Source organism: Aulonocara sp. 'chitande type north' Nkhata Bay, linkage group LG4 (genome assembly GCF_057382095.1).
Source record: "Aulonocara sp. 'chitande type north' Nkhata Bay isolate Kocher_YH1m ecotype deep benthic linkage group LG4, A_spYH_male_GT1.1, whole genome shotgun sequence".
Classification (NCBI taxonomy): Eukaryota; Metazoa; Chordata; class Actinopteri; order Cichliformes; family Cichlidae; genus Aulonocara; species Aulonocara sp. 'chitande type north' Nkhata Bay.
In genome coordinates, this window is record NC_141347.1 from 37748799 (window position 1) to 37769567 (window position 20769).

A 20769-nucleotide genomic window follows, 5' to 3' on the forward strand; every position below is an offset into this window, starting at 1 on the left:
TCTTTACTCTTAAAGTTAACAAATATGTTTTTATATTAATCTAAAAAAAAAAAAATTGGTCTGATTTGATGTTACGATTAAAAAAGTGTTTTTATCTGAAGAGTTTGTAAATATCTGTATAACTGTATATTTGATGATTGTCAGCACAAAGAGGGAGAGAGAGGAACAAGAGCAGGTGAGACACACATGTTAGTCAAATGGTTGTTTACCAGAAGTATCAGCGTATCACAGGTCCTCATGTATCTCGTACCCAGTGTTTATTTTTAGGTTTGTTATTTTTCAAATTCTGTATTTATTAAGTTCTGCAGCTTGTTTGCACAACGAGGATAAATAATTATATAAACTTTTCTCAATCTAAATATTGGACTTTGGTAGAATTAAAAAATAAGTGTAGTGCAGGTCTATGATGATTTTTAGTGCTGCTATCATCTAGTTCTGATTCTGGTTCTGTCTTGGTTAAGTCCTCAGTAGTCCTGATTTTGAACTGTTGTAGTCCTGTTTTATTTCCGGATCAGTTCTGGGTCTGGTTGAATTGGGGTTTAGTCCTCGTGTCTTGATACAGCCAGACTTTGTTCTGCCTTGCTGCTTAATTAAAAAACTAGTTTAAGGTGTCCTGCACATGTGATATATATTTTTCCCTATATGAAGTCATTCTTTTTTGAACAAAACTCAAAACAGAGCCAATTAATCCTTCAGTCATTTCAACCCCCCCCCAAATCCCACATGCATACTACCCTTTAGGGCTAAGCCCCGGGTGTATCAAATGTCTGCCTCCACCTCTGGTGCTGCCCCCTGCTGGACGCTGTGATACTTTGTATTCTGGGTTTGTGGTTGTTTTTCACCGACTGAAGGAAAATAAATTTTCTTGCATGCATTTTTCTTATATTCTTATTTGTTTTGATGCTTTAACCCTGCATCGTGGCTCCAGCTGTGAATCTCGTCAGAAAGAAAACAAAGCAACGCTGTAAAAGTTTCACAGATTTATTTATTGAAACAAACATTTTAACAGAGACTGTGAGAGGTCAGAAATATCTCCAGAGGTTAAGAATCTGACTCGACCAGCGTCGGGACGTTTGACCCTCTCTGACACAAACGCTTCCACCTGTGTAAAGCGAAGATTCGACGATGTTTTTTTCTGTCAGAGATTCCAGGTGGAAAACAAGCTGTGAGAGGATTGTGGGAAATATCCAAACACCTGTCAGACCTCACACACCTGAACACAGAACCTTTGAGCTAAAGTCATTACAACAAACAGAGAAACCACAAAAACTGTTCACAGAGCAGCACCGACACGCCGCCTCGGGCTGAGACTCCACGGCCCAGAAACAAAACAGAAAACCTGCTGTGACACTCATTTCAGAGAAAAAGCACACCTTGTATAATGTTTGGCTTGCAGAAGAAGAATCACCAGAGGGAATCAGAGCAGCTGCGTGTAGGAACCTGCTGAGTTAATGATCTGTCAGCGTTCCTGCCAGCCGATCACAGATGATGAGTTTAAACATCAAATGGAGGAAAATAGATGAAAACCACTTTGTGGCAAATGAAACACTGTGCCATCATCGCCTGACATATTTCACGGTCTCATAACAGTAAACTTCAGTTTAACTTTTCCAGGCCTGGAGATGTCTTATGATCATGGAATTGCAGCTTTTCCAGGAATTGTTTGTCATGTCAAACCTTCCCTGCGGCAGAAATCCTGTTCTCTTCATCGCACAGCTCTCCTCTCACTGTCCTCTGCCTCCCTCTGGTGGCGGGGCTCAGTTCCTGCGCTGCTCCTGGTCCTTCCGGCGCTGCTTTTCCTTCTGTTTCTCCAGCTTGTCCAGAGCTTTTTTCTCCTTCTCTGCTGCACTTTGAACATCTTTGATGCGGCGCTTCAGCGCGCTGCGATCAGACGAACTGAGCACGCCCAGACCCTGCAGAGGACGGGAGGACAGCTCCAGTTATGGTCTCCAAACAGTTCAGTATTGTAATTGACTTTACGTGTAACCTTTGCAAGCTGTGTCAGTCAGCCTTATCTAAGACTACGGCTATGACAGAGTCTCTCAGGAAGTCCTGTTCTTCCTCCTCATCCTCACCTTCAGTTTGCTGCCGTCCATCTGCAGCAGCTGCTGCCCGTCGATGTCTCTAGCACTGAATTCCGGAACGTACTGCTCCATGTTGAGTCCTCGGAGCCACTGACACACCTGCTGAGTCGTCCAGGACGAGTGGGGTTCATCGCAGGGCTGAGGAAGAGGAGGAGGGAGCACAGTGAGCCACAGGTGAGTAGATGACAACGTTTTGGTGTTTGAGGTGGCGAGTGTGTTACCTCATCGGAGGACTGGGACAGGGTGTGGTAGGGATGGGAGGACCTGGAGGAAGAGGAGTCAATGGGAGGAGAGGTGGAGGAGGAGGTGTGAGGAGGAGAGAACTCCTCACTGAGAGCCGACTCCTGTGGGGAGAACACAGAGACGTTACTTCAGCATTATTTCACTAAAACTACAACCGCAGCTACGAGCACCAGCAGACAGCTGGTCACGTGGTTGGTTGCCTTGGTAACAGTCCCCCTCAGTTATTTGGTGTTCTTCATCGAGTGGTTGTTGCCTCCATCGCTCCCCTCAGTATGACCCACCCTCTTCGCATTGCGAGCGATTATCTCACCTTCTGTCCTGTTTCTCAGCTCTCAGAAACACAGCGCTGTGTCCATCTGCAGTCAGCTATATTTGACCACAGACCTCAGCATGTGTGAAAATGTAAAGGAAGAGCACGCACAGACACCACTCTGACTATCTCAGACATAGCATGGAAGGTGGGTTACAAAGCGGCTTGCAGATTACAGCAGCATGATCAGGCTTAAGAGCAGGAAGTTCAACTCGACGACGACTAAGCTGGCCAAAGGAGCTGATGCAAGAACAGGAAGCTCCTGAGCATGCATGGAGGGTTTCACCCCAAGTCCAGCGCCCTGAGGCTGTATGCCAGGGGAAGGAAGGAGGCGCTGGACTGGTGAGTGTCAGCACCACAGTCCGGGATGAGACAACAAACATCCGCGAATACATCAGGAAGATGGCCCCAACCGACCATAGAAGGACAGGCCCTTGCATGGTATGTACCACCGGCAGATAGAGGAGGTGGCTGACATCCAGAAATCCTACCAGTGGCTGGACTAAGCTGGACTGAAGGACAGCACAGAGGCACTAATCATGGCAGCACAAGAACAAGCTCTGAGCACAAGGGCACAGCTGTTAAACAATGACATATAAACCCTGCATCCAGGTCCTACATGGCACCAATGTGACTGAATGCTTTGGTCTGTTTAATTTGAACAATGTCACGTTGTTGGCCTCTCTGATTTTGTCAGCTCTCTTCATCTGCAGCAGTTTAAAGCTCAGTTTTTAAAACCTTACTATGTGACTGCAGCTCAGATCGGGATGGAAAAGAATCACTCGAATCTAAGAAACATTTGAACGGGTGCATGAAGATAGATATCAGGAATTGTGTACTGTGGATGCATTATTTCAGGTGTTTCCCCAACTGAAATTTACAGCATCCTTTTCCTGCTGTGTAAGTGCACCAGGAACCCTCATGTTAACTTTTATTGTGGGGAAAAAAGTTCATCCTCCAGCTTCACTGTGTGAATCTGTTTATGCTATGCTAACATAGCTGTGTCGCTAGCGATTACGTAGCACATCATTATATAGCAGCTAGCCCAACGTCAGTAACCCTACAAACATCACTGCTGTTTACTTTTCTGTCTCCATTTGTGTTGGAAGTGATAGCAGAGCTGTACGCTTGAATTTGTTTCAGAAATGTCTCACTCAGACAAGGGTGTATCATTTTTAGATGGAAACTAGCGAGCTAACTTCCTGCTAACCTAATGCCGTTAAACTTCATTAATCCTGGTTTTCATGGATGCCTGGAAGTTAACTCTCAGTTTTTAACTCCCAGTGATGACGCTGTGTTTGTTTGAGTTTAGGAAATGAAGACGAGTTTGGACCAGAAACGACTAAGTGGTCGGCATAGTGTACAGCAGTGGTTCCCTTTTTTTGCTAGGCCCCCCTTTGTTTTACCCCCCCGGCACAAACACATCCTCCAACCACACACGCCCATATTTTGCCCCATTGTGGTTTATTTCACACCTCAAACATTTAGTAAACAATTAAACAAATACAAGTAAACTGCAATAAATTACAGGCAGTAAGGAAATAAACTACTAACTCTTTTACGCTACGTCCGCACCTACACGCAGCTGTTTCGTCCACGTAAACGGCATTTCGAATCACTGAAAACGGAGATTTTTAAAACTCCTTTATTGCGTTTACGTGTGGTCAAGGAATACAGAGTTTGTCACGCAACGTCAAAGGTATGCGCCTTTTTCCACGTCACGCTGTGGCCACGTTATTGTTTACATGAGATGAATTGCAGAATGGAAGATAGAGACAAAATACTGTTAATCTGACTGTCTGCAGGTTTTACACGCTTACATACACACAGTTACTGTCCCTCCATTTACAAAGGCAGAGGCGTCACGGTGTCATTATTTTACATGTGGTTGTTTTTCCTGTGTAATAATGTTCAACATTGCTGTCAATACATTTTTCAAAAAATGCCTCTCTGTGCAAAATGGGTTTAAAAACATAAACAGCTGTGAGAGACTGTTTGTCTGTGATTTAAACAGCCCAGCGCTGCTCCCGATGAAGGGGAAACCTGCAGGGAGACCTACCTCGGCACCTGTGCAGGTGAAACCAAAGGACAGATTTGCGTCGCCATATTTTCTTTGGCTTAAAATGAAGTTGGTTTGGAAACATGTTCAGCGATGCTTCATCTCCTGCTTTGCGTTTGTGTGGGAGCCCCATTAAAAACCTGTCCATTATGCTAGCAGTGTCCAAGCATTTATTTATTTATTTTTTCCTTTTCATACCGCGCACCCCCTGCAATGGCTCTGCATCCCCCTAGGGGGCGGGCCCCACACTTTGGGAAGCTCTGGGGTACAGAAGCATCTGTGCTGAGTATGGCCTGGAAGTCCGGAGGTCAAAATGGGAGACGAATGGGAGGGTGGTGGAGAATGAGCTAAGATCCTGTGGGACTTCCAGATACAGACGGACAAAGCAGTGATCAAGAATGACTAAGGGATTTTTTTATTATTTTTTTTACACAGTGCTGTGGTGCATGTTCTCCCAGTGTTTGCATGGGTTGTCTGCGGGTACTCCGGCCTCCACCCACACTCCAAAGACATGCAGATAGGATGCTTAATCATCCAGGTAAGGAAATCCTCAAAAGTTGATTCTGTTCTTCTGGACGGAGAAACATTTCATCATGTGACTTCTTCAGTCTCAGCTGACTGCAGGTTTCCAACCTTATAAACATCTGCACAATGACTTAAACTAGCACCACTGGTGATTGATCATTGATCAACAGTCTTTGATCATTGGTGATATCAAGTTACACACACACACACACACACACACACACACACACACACACACACACACACACACACACACACACACACACAGCCTATCAGAGCCATTAGCAGCTCCTTCCTCTGAGCTGTGATGGTGAGCAGAGAGAGCCTTAACGAGAAAACAGGGATGAAGAACAACTTCCTCCAGGCTGCAGAACATTTATCATCAACCACAGCTGTGTGATCATATGACTGTCTGTCAGCCAACAGGAGTAAAATCAATACTAACACACACACTCACTCTGTAACCTGACACTGTGTGCACAGCTAACACAGCTACAGTCAGATGGAATATGTCACGCGTGTGCTGCTGTGACGTTTTGTGGGAACGTTGTTCATATCCTCACTCAGAGACTGCTCACATGTTTCACTCTGAAAGTGTTTTTAATGAATAACCCACTAAAACAGCTGACTGACTCCTGTCCTGCTGCCAGCAGAGAACTGAGCCCCTCGTTGTGTTTCAGGGCGACGCCCAGAGACAACGCTGCTGAGGTCGCTTTATTTTATCTTCAGTCTCATCAAATCAAACAGCAACTGAGTGAAGACGCAGCTGCTCTAACAGACGCTGATAGATTTCTTTGATTGTTGATAGCTTGTCCTCGGCTCAGATAATCCTAACCTGACTGCATGAACAACTTTACAACCCAACAGCACTGCAGACTGACTGCAGCAGGCTGAGCCACGATGCTGTTTTCCACCCGTCAGGTGTGATCGAGGTGTGCAGCTGAGGCAGCTCTCACTCTGGACAAACTAAACAGGACCTCGGTCAGCTTCAGGAGGTTCTTGCTCCTCACTCTTTTTCTGAAACAGTCCTGATTGTGTGGCGTCTCTTTAGGAGAGCCTAAGTTCATGTTTAGAGATGTGCACCGTGTGCACCGCTGCCCTCTGTAGAGCGTGGGAGAAACATGCTCACACATGGACCTTACGGGTTGTATGAACACTGCTTGCTTCATGTATGATGAGACAGCAGCTGTAAGGTTGGTGAAAGTGTGTTTATTAAAGGACAAGCGCTGTTGAATTCCCAGTGAGATTGTGTCTGTCCTGCAGACAGTTGCTGCTCCTCTCACAGTTCACAGGCTGGAAAATCCTCCTGTGTCCTTCTGACATCAGGCCCAAAGCTGCTGAGGAAACCACTGGTTTATCTGCAGGTTTGAAATCCTTTGCCTCCTCCTCATCATCTTCATCTGCAGAGTTTATAATCAAAACCCTCTAACATCAAAGAAAAGCTCTAACATAAACCTGTAAGCAGCTTAATTGGACATAAAGTATCTGAATTTCCGGAGCGGGACCAAACAGGCTACAAGCTGTTCGTTCTCATTTTCTTGTCCCACCCTTTTTTACTTCGTCACTTCTCATTACTATACAGGGATCAGCCAGGCCCGGGAGCCGCCCCCAGTCCCCTCTGAGGACTTCCCAAACTGCAGCTCACTTCATGTCTAAGCCATTCACCTTTAAAAACGCTGGCAAACCTAAGATGAGGACGTGGACCCAGCGAGTGAAAAAAGCAGAATTTCAGCCGGCTTCTGTGCATGCATGCTTGCATTGTTCATTGATGATGAGTGAAAACAAATCTGAAAAAGAGAAAGGTCACTTACAGCGGTGGCTCTGAGGAGCCTTTTCATGGATAACAAAGAAATCCTTCGTTTTATGGAAAGGGTTGGAACAACATCTCCTGGTTTTGAGTAAACTGAATCCCAGTCCCTGAAACAGGAAGTCTATAAAGACTTTGATGGTTGCAGCATGAAGAGTTTTCTGTCATGGATGACTGGACCCAATTCTTTCCAACTTCAAGGGTTCAAAATCTTTATTTAATGTGACAATATGTTTGAGAGGCTGCTGAAGAACATCATCTCCTCCTCCATCCCAGACACCACAGATCCGCTGCAGTTCGCCTACAGATCCAACAGATCCACAGAGGATGCCATCGCCCACGTCCTACACACCACTCTCAGCCACGTGGACAAGAAACAGGGTAACTATGTGCGAATGCTGTTTGTTGATTACAGTTCAGCGTTTAACACAATAGTGCCCTGCAGACTGTTCACAAAGCTGAGGGATCTGGGACTTAACAGCCATCTGTGTGCATGGGTGTTGGACTTCCTCACTGGCAGAACTCAGGTGGTGAGGGTGGGCAGGTGCTTCTCCAACAGCATCACCATCAACACAGGAGCACCTCAGGGATGTGTCCTCTCGCCACTGCTCTACTCCCTCTACACTTCAGACTGTGTGGCCACCCATGGCTCCAACACCATTGTGAAGTTTGCTAACGACACAGTGGTGTTGGGTGCCATCTCCAACAACGATGAGGCGGCCTACATGGATGAAGTGAAGAATCTGGCATCGTGGTGCCAGGACAACCACCTCCAGCTGAACGTCAGCAAGACCAAGGAGCTGGTGGTGGACTTCAGAAGGGGTCAGCACAGAGACTACAAGCCCATCATCATCAATGGAGCTCCAGTGGAGAGGGTGCAGTCCTTCAAGTATCTTGGTGTCCACATCTCCTCAGACCTGACATGGGCTGCCCACATTCAGGTCCAGACCAAAAAGGCTAGGCAGCGCCTGTATCACCTACGACAACTGAGGAAGTTCAGGGTCTCTCCAAAGATCCTCAGGATTTTCTATACAGGCGCTGTGGAGAGCATCCTCACACAGAACATGACATCGTGGTTCGGGAACAGCTGTGTGAAGGACCAAAAAGCTCTCCAGAGAGTGATCCGTACAGCAGAACGCTGCTGCAGGATTGCTCTCCCCCCGCTTCAGGACACCTACACCAGGAGATGCCGGACTAGAGCAGCGCAGATACTGAAGGACCCGTCCCATCCTGGCAACAAACTGTTCCAACTTCTGCAATCTGGTAGAAGGTTCCGCATCTTCCGGGCAAGGACAGAGAGACTCAAGAGGAGCTTCTATCCCCAAGCCATCCGTGCCCTAAACACACACACCCGCCCTCTCACATCATCTATAATTGACTGAGACAGGACTCTTCCAGACACTAAACCAAGGCACAATGTACATTTCAATTCCTTTAATTTTAAATATGTTTACATTGTCTATCCTGTAAAATAGTCAGATGTCTATTCATATTAATGTACAGAATTCACCTGCTTGCTGCTACTACTGCACATTCACCCAATGTACATACTATATATATATATATAATGTTCTTCCTCTACCCCCCTCCCCCCCAAATTTTGCACATGTCGAGGAGCGTGTCAGGCTACATTTCACTGTGTGTTATACTTGTATAACTATGCATGTGACAAATAAAGAACCTTGAACTTGAACTTGAATGTAGAGTTCATACCCAGAAATATGATCAGTAGCGGTTTTAGATACGGGCGACACGGGCGGTTGCCCGGGGCGGCATCGTGGTGGGGGGCAGCATCATGGGCATCGGCAAAAAAAAACTGCTCGTACTCATGCTGCCCCGGTGTCATGCCAGCGCATACTGGGAATGGTACAGGCACCGATCGGTTTTCTATCGCCCATTTGCTGGGAGTAAGGGCGCCCTCCGTTTGCGAGGTGCGCCTGCTGCTTGCGGCGCAGAGAGGAGAGGGCGGGGCGGCGGGGGATTCTCTGGCTGGCTGCAGCAGCATCTAATAACCAACTCGCAAAATAAAACAAAATAAAAACAACAAACAAACCAACAACACGAAAACACCAGACATCTTGATACAGATTTATAATAAAGGGATCAATAACAATTTAAAATCTATATTTTATATTTTGTTGATTTAAAGTCTCACACACAACCTGTTTTTAAAGTTTAAAAACAGAGAAAAGAGGAGGAGTGTAGCGACTTCCACAGTCGCTGGAGGCCGGGGATGGAGCCCGCCTATTTGCCTGACGCGCTGTCAACTTTACGCAATAATGCCAGAGGTGGAATTGCTTGCTTGTTTATTAAAATGCTTGAAAAGTTTACAGAGCATGTGATCGGCTCGCGATTCAAACTCTACATCACAGTCTCTAACGCAACAAGGGGAAACTCATTGTGCTGCGGTCAACAAAAACTACGGCTACCCGCCCTCCTCTCTGTCAAAATCAAACCAGTGAGAGACAGACTGACAACGCCCTCTTAGTGTCACCGCTAGCAACCACGTGACTCCTGTTACACATCACCATAGCAACCAAACAAATGAAAACCCAGTGATCATTAAAATTCAATACATTTAATTATGGCTCCTACAAGGAGAAACGAGAAAAAGATGCAGGTAAGCAGATGTGTGATTGGATAATGGCAGCTCATCCTGAAACATTAAGAATCAGAATACTTTCTTAATCAATAAGGAAATTATGTGGGTTACAGTTGCTCCAAGAAGAAATGGTAAAAATAGTAACAGACTAAACTCCAAACAATATATACAATAATATAATATTAATTAGTCAGGGTCAATTGTTGATTTGTCCTGTTCTCATTGTATGACGAATTATGATGTCTGTTTAGTAGCCGTTTGCACACTATGCATTTCTCTCTCTCTTCATATGTGTGTGTGTGTGTGTGTGGGGGGGGGGGGGGGGGGGGGGGGGGCACCAGAGGGAGTGTTCGCCCAGGGCGCCAAACAGGCTAGGACCGCCACTGCATATGAATTTCCTTTGTTAACACTATTCCCTGATGTTACCAGCCCCTTCTCTGTTTCTGTTTGTTGGTTTGTTTTGCACTTTCGAGCCACTGTACATAACGCTGTGTTTGTCTCATACCTGGGAGTGAGACTTGCGCGGTCTCGGGGAGCTCAGCGGTGGAATTTTGGGGGAGCAGGGCGGAGTACCGGAGGAGGAGATCGACCCCCGTCCTTCGGTGAACCAGGAGAAGGAGATGAAGGATCCGGAGGAACGGGATGGACTCTCAGACGGCTCTCTGAGGACAGAGGACAGCGTCAGGACAGGAAACGCATAAAAACACATGTTCGTCCTCTTAAATGATGTGTGTGGTGGAGCCACCTGCTGCCCACAGAGAGCCTGTTGGATTTATCTTTCCTCACTCTGATGTATGAACGCCTCAGAGTCACCCTGTGAAAGACACGGGGACAACAGTCAAAGGTGCAGAAACATTTGTGCTGACTGCGGGGACCTTGGATGAAGGATTCAACATAAATGACCTCATCAGTCACGAATATTAAATATAGTTTAAAACACCTGGAAAAGTGAAGTCAGAGCTGATCAGGACTGGGAAAGGCCGCTGTGACTGGATGGTTCAGTAAATGGATCATCTTCTTGTTTTTGATGTTTTTACCTTCAGGTTACTGTAAACTGATTGGGTCCTCACAAATACACTAAGACCAACATGTGTGTGCATCTCACCCCAGGTCCAGGAAGCGTCTTTTGGTTTTCTTGTCGAAGATGACGGTCGGACTGCCGGGATCAGCTGGACTCGTGTCTCGACTTGTATCAGAGACCAACACTGACACACACACACACTCGTTAGCATCTGTGCAACATTATATGTCAATCAGATCTCACAGGAAGCGAGTGTTTGTTATATGTGTGTGTTTTCAGGTGTTTGCAGGTGTGCACCTTCACTGTCGGGCCTTCTGTTCCTCCTCATGTAGACAGGTGAGCAGTCGGAGGAGGGACAGGATTTAGATGGTGAGCTGCTGGGAGTAACCAGGGCCTCTTGAGAAGTTGCGTTGGTCAGCTGATGGTACCGCCCCCGAGGTGGACCAGCCAATGACAAGCCTCCGTCCTCTGGCGAGCGACGGACCTGAAAAACGAAAGGACAATGAAACTTGTTTTCTTTTACTTTTTAAAACCTGATGTGAGCTCGGTGAACTCACCAGCGACGTGTCGAAGGAGAATCCAGGGCTTCTAGCTGACAGCAGCGAATCAGGGGAGGGGGAGGACCCTCGCATCGCCAGGTGGAGAGGCGAGCGGGCAGAGTGCAACGGACTGTCCTGGAATGATAGACACACTAGATTTCATCACACACCAGAAACGGAATAATCTAACAATGAAATGATCTCAGGAATTTAACAAAATACTTTAAAATTAAAAACTAAATTAATAATTTTAAGTTCCTCTTAGTGCTGATGACATCACTGGCTGTGATGTGCATCTAATGTTATTGTGCATAAAATGTTATTGTTTCAACATCTTTGTCATTTAATTCTCTAAAATATTTAGATGCATCTCACTGACCTCCACCTTTCTGTCGAGGCAGTCGTCGCCCTCCGTTGAGCTAATGCTGTCTCGGTAACGGGACCTGGACGGGCGTTGTCTCCGTGTTTTGACAGACAGCTGGGCGCGGCCTTTCTGGATGCTGTTATCCAGCAGCTCTGTCTCTGGGATCGCCTCGTTCAGGTCTGAAACACCCACACACACACACGAGTGTAAATGTGAGGCAGGCACTGAATGAACTTTGACCTTGTTATTGATCCAGAATGGTTCCACACACTGGTGATGGCAGCTACATTGTAGCCACAGCTGCCCTGGGGCGCACTGACAGAGGCGAGGCTGCCGGACACTGGCGCCAACGGGCCCTCTGACCACCACCAGTAGGCAACGGGTGAAGTGTCTTGCCCAAGGACACAACGACCGAGACTGTCCAAGCCGGGGCTCGAACCATCAACCTTCCGATTACAAGACAAACTCCCAACTCTTGAGCCACGATCGCCCCAATGATCCGTGCAGGATAAATAGTCAGGTTTCCTTCTTAAAAAAAGGTGTTATGGCTAAAAGACGACCTGTAGAGAGAGGTCGCCCAGTGATTGACTGTTCCAATGACATCATCAGGACCCAGATCAGAGCAACTGAACTTGCTGTGAGGAGCTCCTGTCTGAAGTTTCCCACTCATGTTCAGACAAACCTCTGTGGATCAGAGTGAACCTGAAGGAGCCCTACAAACAGACAGACTCTAAGGCAGATTCTGACTGTGTTTACACTGGTTTCAAAGTGGATTTCTAGAGCTTTACTCACAGCAGTGGAAGGTGTTCACCATGAAAATGCAGTAATGAATGGTGGATGATGAATAGATGATGGGTGGATGGATGATGGATGGATGTACATGGGTGGGTGATGGACTGATGGTGAGTGAAGATTTCAAGCTGCAGTTTTTGTGATGATGCTGAAGCTTGTTCAACATAATCAGCTCCTCTTCCTCCTCCCACTCACCCCATCAGGAGTCCATCAAATATTCAACACACTGACCATCATGCTGGAGCCTATCCCAGCTGTCGTAGGGAGAGAGGCGGGGCACAGCCTGGACAGGTTGCCAGACTCTCGGAGGGCTAACACAGAGAGACAGCCAATCATTCACACTTATGGGCAATTTAGAATCACCAGTTAACCTAACCTCACTGTATCCCACTGAACTGTGTTAAATACATTTTGTTAACTTTGTTTTTTAAATGGAAAAATATCACCATGTCAATTAAGCCTATAACACATTCAAACAACAGATGCAAAGTCCCAGGCACATTTACATCCCAGGTCTCCAAACAAACGGTATCAATACATAAGAAAACTTTGTTAACTAATTAGTGTGGATGGTTAAAACACAACACTGTTGTGCTGGGGTTCATAAATCATGACACTCCCCTACATAAGCTCCCTGAATTGGCAAAAAGTATCGGTATCAGTATTGCTATCGCCAATACTGCTCTTAAATTACTTGGCATCAGATCAATACCAAAATTTGCAGTATTGCACAGCACCAGCACCGAGGCAGTTACTGTTGTTTTCCCCGAAACAGTCGCTGTGGCTGAAGGAAAAAAGAGGACATAAAAAGTTTGATATCAAAGACTAACAGAAGAAAAAAGAAGGACAGAGGTCATGTGACCTGACACAACGTAAAAGTCTGAGTGGCGATCTGTGATCTTTGTGTTTGCAGTGTTCGATCTGCTGTTTGTGAAATCTGGTAGATTTTAAAAAAAGGTACGTTTACCTTACATTTGGATTAAAAAGGTTAAAGCCAGCACAATTTCAGTTTTATAATCAGCATGGTTTCTCTGCTTTCTGTCAGTGATGCTGGTGACAGTTATCGCACGTCTTCAGTCCGTCTTAACATGATCATACAGGCTTCCTGCCTCTCCTCCCCCACACTGAACTGACGGCAGTTTATTTCCCAGGGGGGAGAGAGAAGGAGTTAAAGTGATGATGAGGGGAGGGGGAGGAGAGGAAATGGAGGATTTGGTGCAGAAACATTCAATCCAGGTGACAGAGAGGGAGAAAATAAAGATTTAATGGAGCAGAGGATGGAGGAATGGAGGTGGGGGAGGGATCAGGGGAGAGAGTAAATGATATTAGAGGAAGGTGAGGGGGTGAGGAGAGAGTCAGATGATATTAGAAAAAGGGGGAACAAAGAATAAGAAACCTTCAGCCGCTTTCATGTTTGATTCTTTAACTCGGATTTTGATCAAACAGGAAACAGAATTCAGAACCAGGGTCCATCAAACCAGGGTCCATCCAAACAGGGTCCATCCAACCAGGATCCATCCAAACAGGGTCCATCCAAACAGGGTCCATCCAATCAGGGTCCATCCAATCAGGGTCCATCAAACCAGGGTCCATCCAAACAGGGTCCATCCAATCAGGGTCCATCAAACCAGGGTCCATCCAAACAGGGTCCATCAAACCAGGGTCCATCCAAACAGGGTCCATCCAACCAGGGTCCATCCAAACAGGGTCCATCCAATCAGGGTCCATCCAACCAGGGTCCATCCAACCAGGATCCATCCAAACAGGGTCCATCCAATCAGGGTCCATCCAACCAGGGTCCATCCAACCAGGGTCCATCCAACCAGGATCCATCCAAACAGGGTCCATCCAACCAGGGTCCATCCAAACAGGGTCCATCCAACCAGGGTCCATCCAACCAGGGTCCATCCAATCGGGGTCCATCCAACCAGGGTCCATCCAACCAGGGTCCATCCAACCAGGATCCATCCAAACAGGGTCCATCCAATCAGGGTCCATCCAACCAGGGTCCATCCAATCAGGGTCCATCAAACCAGGGTCCATCCAACCAGGGTCCATCCAAACAGGGTCCATCCAACCAGGGTCCATCAGCATGTTTGCTGACAGTCCAACAGATTCATTTCCTGTGACTTTTATTTGTCTGCCTTATGAAACATCTGTGGAGGAGTTTAACCTCCAGGAGGAGGAAAAACTTGCAATGGGAAAAAAGGTCTGTTTAAGGACCACTCCACTCCTGTATCTGTGTGTGTGTGTGTGTGTGTGTGTGTGTGTGTGTGTGTGTGTGTGTGTGTGTGCGCACGTGTGTGTGTGTGCACACGTGTATGTGTGTGTACACATGTGTGTGTGTGTGTGTACGCATGTGTGTGTGTGCACATGCGTGCACACGTGTGTGTGTGTGCGCACGTGGTATGTGTGAGAGAGACTCACCGAACACGCTGTCGGTATCGTCGAGTTCAGCAGACATGGCTCCTCAGCAGTATCTGTGCACAAGAAGAGACCAAATCATTTTGGAGATTATGTATCTGAATTTCAGGAGCAGGGCCACGCCTCCAAACACGCTCCTTCCGGTTGCCCTATAGCAGGGGTGTCAAACTCCAGGCCTCAAGGGTCCTGTAGGTTTTAGATATCACCCTGGGTCAACACACCTGAATCAAGTGATCAGTTCATTACCAGGCCTCTGGAGAACTTCAAGACATGTTGAGGAGGTAATTTAGCCATTTAAATCATCTAAAACCTGCAGGACACCGGCCCTGGAGGCCTGGAGTTCGACACCTGTGTCCTATAGGTTCCCTCAGTTCTGCAACTGTTCATTCTTGTTTACGTGCCCCTCCCTCCCTCCTTGTTCTCAATTCTTTAATTTCTTCTTTTCTACAACAACAACAAACTTTATTTATAGAGCACATTTAAAAGCCTTGGGCATACCAAAGTGCTTTACATAAAACAATAAAAAATAAAACAGTTCACACATTAACATCAAATTCATAAAAGTAACGGATTATGTTCACAGATAAAAGCCACCAATAAGAGTAAACTGCAGCACATAGGTTATAGCAAGATAAGACTGTACCACCATGATAAAAGCCACCAATAATGGAAAGATAGCAGAGAATTTAATACAATAGGTCACTGCAAACAAGCCAGCATTTAACTGGTAGAAAAGGCAAGTTTAAAAAGATATGTTTTTAGCCGTGATTTAAAAGAATGAATAGAATCAGACGCTCAGATGCCAATCGGGAGATTGTTCCACAGCTCCAGTGCAACTAGAGCAAACGATCGATCACCTCTAGATTTCAGTCGAGATCTGGGCTGAACCAACAGTAACTGTGAGGATGACCTTAACGCCCTAGCAGGAGCATATGGGTTTAAGAGTTCCTTAAGATAGCTTGGTGCAGTGTTATTGGTAATTTTAACAGTAAACAACAAAATTTTAAATTGAATACGATATTTGACAGGCAACCAGTGCAGATCAGCAAGGACAGGAGTAATGTGGGCAAACTTCTTGGTTTTAGTTAGAATGCGTGCTGCAGCATTCTGAACTGTCTGTAATCTCTGTAAAAGGCAAGAGTGGAGACCACAATAAAGTGAATTACAGTAATCTAGCCTTGACGTTACAAAGGCGTGGATGAGCTTTTCTAGGTCTTTATACGGGATATAGTGCCTGGCCTTAGAAATAAGGCGAAGCTGGTAAAAACTGGATCTGACAACAGCAGACACTTGTTTATCAAGTTTAAATGAGCTGTCAAATAAGACACACAGATTCCTAACAGTGTCAGAGAAAGAACTAGTGAGAAAACCAAAGGCATCCCGAAGTTTGGCACGAAGGGCATTACTACCAAAAATCATAATTTCAGTTTTCTTATCATTAAGGATAAGAGTATTTGCCAAAATATTTAGTACATGGGGATCTGCCAGCTCGGGAGCCGTCGCCAGTCCCCTTCGAGGCCTTCCCCAAACTGCAGCTCAGTTCATGTCCAAGCGTTCACCTTTACCTACTAAAACGCTGTCAATCCTAAAATGAGGACGTGGGCCCAGCTAGTGAAAAGTTAAATAAGTTAAAGGAGCAGTCTGTCTGCTGAAGAACACCTGTGATGGGTGCAGGAGGTCAGCTTTATGGTCTGACCGACACATTTATGGGCTTCAACGTGAAAACTAATGTGCTCTACATAAATACAGTTATGAGCTGAGTGTGTCAGTGTGTGCTAAACTAGTGCTGTGCATTAAAAGAAGTGAGACAGGTGAGGTCAGACCAACCCAGGGGGAGACACAGAAACATTGCTGTTATATTAAATATCTTTCTTTACTCTGAATGTTTCAAAGTTTGATGAAGTTCTGGACACGAAGCAAGTGCTCCAACTACCACTGGGACCACTGTCATCTTCACCCTCCACATCTCCTCCAGCTCTTCTCTGAGCCCTTGGTATTTCTCCTGCTTCTCGTGTTCCTTCTTCCTGTTGCTGTCATTGGGAACCGCTACATCGATCACTACGGCCGTCTGCTTCTGTTTGTCTACCACCACTATGTCCGGTTGGTTAGCCACCACCATTTTGTCCGTCTGTATCTGGAAGTCCCACAGGATCTTAGCTCGGTCATTCTCCATCACCCTGGGGGCATCTCCCATGTCAGCCACCTCCTCTATCTGCCGGTGGTACATACCATGCAGGGGCCTGTCGTCCCATGATGGTTTCTCCTCTTTCTTGGGTTTCTGCTGCCTGAGGTATTCACTGAGCACGCAGTTGGTTGGGGTCATCTTTCTGATCTTCCTTCCGCTTAGCGTACAGCCTCAGGGTGCTGGACTTGGGGTGAAACCCTCCATGCATGGTCAGGAGCTTCCTCGGATTGATGTCAGTGGCTTCTATCTCTTCCTTTGGCCAGCTTATTATCCCAGCAGGGTACCTGATCACAGGCAGGGCGTAGGTGTTGATACCCCGGATCTTGTTCTTACCATTCAGCTGACTCCTCAGGACCTGCCTGACCCTCTGCAGGTACTTAGTGGTTGCAACTTTCCTAGCAGGGTCTTCATGGTTTCCATTTGCCTGTGGGATCCCCAGGTACTTGTAGCTGTGCTCTGTGTCTGCAATGTTGCCTTCTGGTAGTTCGATCCCATCAGTTCTGACTACATTCCCTCTGTTTGTTACCATCCGACTACACTTCTCCAGTTGACTTTCCGATGTCAGTGGTGTGGATCAGTTCATCCATGTCCTGTTCACATACAGCTTGATGGCATCCATGTACAGGAGGTGACTGACAGCTGCTCCACTCTGTAGTCGGTATCCGTAGCCAGTCTTGTCAGTGATCTCACTGAGGGGGTTCAGGCCTATGCAGAACAGCAGTGGGGACAGAGCATCTCCTTGGTAGATCCCACACCTGATGGTAAATTGTGCTGTAGGGTTCCTGATGAAGGCTCTCTTGTATAGTTCTAGGCATTTCAGGATCCAGGTGTGGGGCATTTGGTACTGAGGCCGGTTATCAGCTTGTTCTGCCAGTAGGTGTGAACCATGAACCATGTCACCTGAACACACACCCCACCTGCTTCTCACCTTTTGCTGTAAACTGCCTCACTGAGAGCTGGAGGACATCACTCGATGATGCCAGAAGAACCACATCATCTGCAGGAAGCAGAGATCCTAAGACCACTGAAACCAAAGTGGGGCCCTACTGACCAACGTCCACACACACACACACACACACACACACAAGAACACACACAAGAACAGGCACACACACACACACACACAAGAACAGACACACACACACACACACACACACACACACACACACACACACACACACACACACAAGAACAGGCACACACACACACACACACACACACACACACACACACAAGAACAGGCACACACACACACACACACACACACACACACACACACACACACACACACAAGAACAGGCACACACACACACACACACACACACACACACACACGAACAGACACTCACACACACACACACACACACGAACAGACACTCACACACACACACACACACACACACACACACACACACACAAGAACAGGCACACACACACACACACACACACACACGAACAGACACTCACACACACACACACACACACACACAAGAACAGGCACACACACACACACACACACACACAAGAACAGGCACACACACACACACACACACACACACAAGAACAGGCACACACACACACACACACACACACACAAGAACAGGCACACACACACACACACACACACACACACACACAAGAACAGGCACACACACACACACACACACACACAAGAACAGGCACACACACACACACACACACACACACAAGAACAGGCACACACACACACACACACACACACACACACACAAGAACAGGCACACACACACACACACGAACAGACACACACACACACACACACACACACACAAGAACAGGCACACACACACACACACACACACACACACACACAAGAACAGGCACACACACACACACACGAACAGACACTCACACACACACACACACACACACAAGAACAGGCACACACACACACACACACACACACAAGAACAGACACACACACACACACACACACACACACAAGAACAGGCACACACACACACACACACACACACACACACACACACACACACACAAGAACAGGCACACACACACACAGACACACACACACACACAAGAACAGGCACACACACACACACACACACACACACACGAACAGACACTCACACACACACACACACACACACACACACACACACGAACAGACACTCACACACACACACACACACGAACAGACACTCACACACACACACACACACACACACGAACAGACACTCACACACACACACACACACGAACAGACACTCACACACACACACACACACACACACGAACAGACACTCACACACACACACACACACACACACACACACACAAGAACAGGCACACACACACACACACACACACACACAAGAACAGACACACACACACACACACACACACACACACACACACAAGAACAGACACACACACACACACACACACACACACTGATGTCAAAGCTCTGTTTGGTGTCTGCAGGCTGGAGCTCCGGCAGGAAAATGCACCGTCAGCCCGAGTCAGGAGGAGGTGGAGGGTGGAGGTGTGACAGGAGAGAAGACATGCAGAGATGGAGGCTGAGAAACGGACAGCAGTGATGAAGACAGGAGGAGAGGAAGAGGAGAGGTAAACAAGAGGAACAAACATGAACTCACCTCTGCGTCTCTCTCCCTCTGACTGTTGTCATGGCACGTCACCCTATCTCTCTATCTCTCTCTCTGGACTGCGACTCCCAGGATTCCACGGGGCTTCGCTCCTGCCCAACAACAGTCTGGGCTCAGGCAGAGGATTGTGGGTGCTGTAGTGTCCTGTTTCAGGAAACGTAGGTCTGCTGACGGCTGCAGGCAGAGATGCTGGCTCACCGCTACTCAGCACAACACTGCAGCCTCCATCTGAGAGAGGAGCAAGGACAGCTGAGACACACCGAGGAGGAGGAGGAGAAAAGAGAGAGAGGGATGCGCAAAAGCAGGCAGAGCGGAGAGGCAGAAGAACATGACGTCATGTCTTCAGCTAAAAATCAAAACAGAAATCAGATTCATGAAATCATCAAGGAAGAAAGAAACTCAGGAAAATGACAAATAAAACCTTAAAATCAAGACCATGATGAAAAATCTTTTATTAATCTACAGAAAACCGATCAGAGACTAACAGCATCATTGTTGGGGCAGATATGAAAAATACATTTTCTGATTAAAATGATAAAAATACAAAAACACACCTTAGAGCAGATATGAGCTCAGGTGATAAAGTCCTAACTGTATGACACTACAAAAGAGTTCAGGCTCCAATCAGAAGCATCCGCACAATGAAAAGTGCAGTATTTCAGAGATGGCTTGGTGCAGGAATACGTGTGGTTGGTGATTGGTTTAATGGGAATCTTTGTATGTCTTTTGAGCAGGTCCAAAAGAAATAAGGAATACAACAAATGGATTTTTATGCATTTTTACAGACCCGTCACTTAATTACTTCAAGTTTTGATACTTTGCACAGTACAAAGCAACTAGGACCCATGGCAAATTTCTTTTTACACTTAAACGCAGATAAAAGTACCATAAGACAGTTTTACAATACACTACAAGGCCATAACAAACATGATATTAGGAAACTTGTTGGGAGGGAGGCCTCCAGTGTCACTGTGATGATCATGCCTGCAGTGAGCGCATACAATCTCAGCATTCTTTATTTCTTAATAAAAGATTTAAAGAAACACAATATAAAATTTTACACAGACAGTTTAGACCTTTTCTGAATAAAACTGATCCGAGTAGGTCAGCACAATGTACTAAATGTAAATCTGCGGGGACCTCCTTGCATT

General features: G+C 46.5%; 1 protein-coding gene across 4 annotated transcripts; it reads right to left on the bottom strand.

Annotated features, from left to right (window-relative positions):
- Positions 1 to 953: 953 nt before the first annotated feature.
- Positions 954 to 19897, bottom strand: samd14 (sterile alpha motif domain containing 14). 4 transcript variants are annotated; one of them, XM_086290399.1, is made up of 11 exons: positions 19610 to 19897; positions 14774 to 14826; positions 11576 to 11733; positions 11209 to 11325; positions 10949 to 11135; positions 10736 to 10835; positions 10376 to 10444; positions 10136 to 10292; positions 2306 to 2428; positions 2076 to 2222; positions 954 to 1913 (listed from the first exon to the last, which is right to left on the bottom strand). In XM_086290399.1, exons 2-11 carry the CDS (start codon positions 14808 to 14810, stop codon positions 1758 to 1760), a joined length of 1251 nt encoding a protein of 416 aa, XP_086146525.1. In that variant the 5' UTR covers positions 14811 to 14826; positions 19610 to 19897; the 3' UTR covers positions 954 to 1757. The 4 variants fall into 4 exon arrangements, with proteins under 4 accessions (XP_086146525.1, XP_086146522.1, XP_086146524.1 ...); XM_086290396.1 differs by having other exon boundaries at positions 955 to 1913; positions 11570 to 11733; positions 19610 to 19890; XM_086290398.1 differs by lacking the exon at positions 19610 to 19897 and adding an exon at positions 17884 to 18206 and having other exon boundaries at positions 955 to 1913; positions 11570 to 11733.
- Between the last annotated feature and the right edge of the window lie 872 nt (positions 19898 to 20769).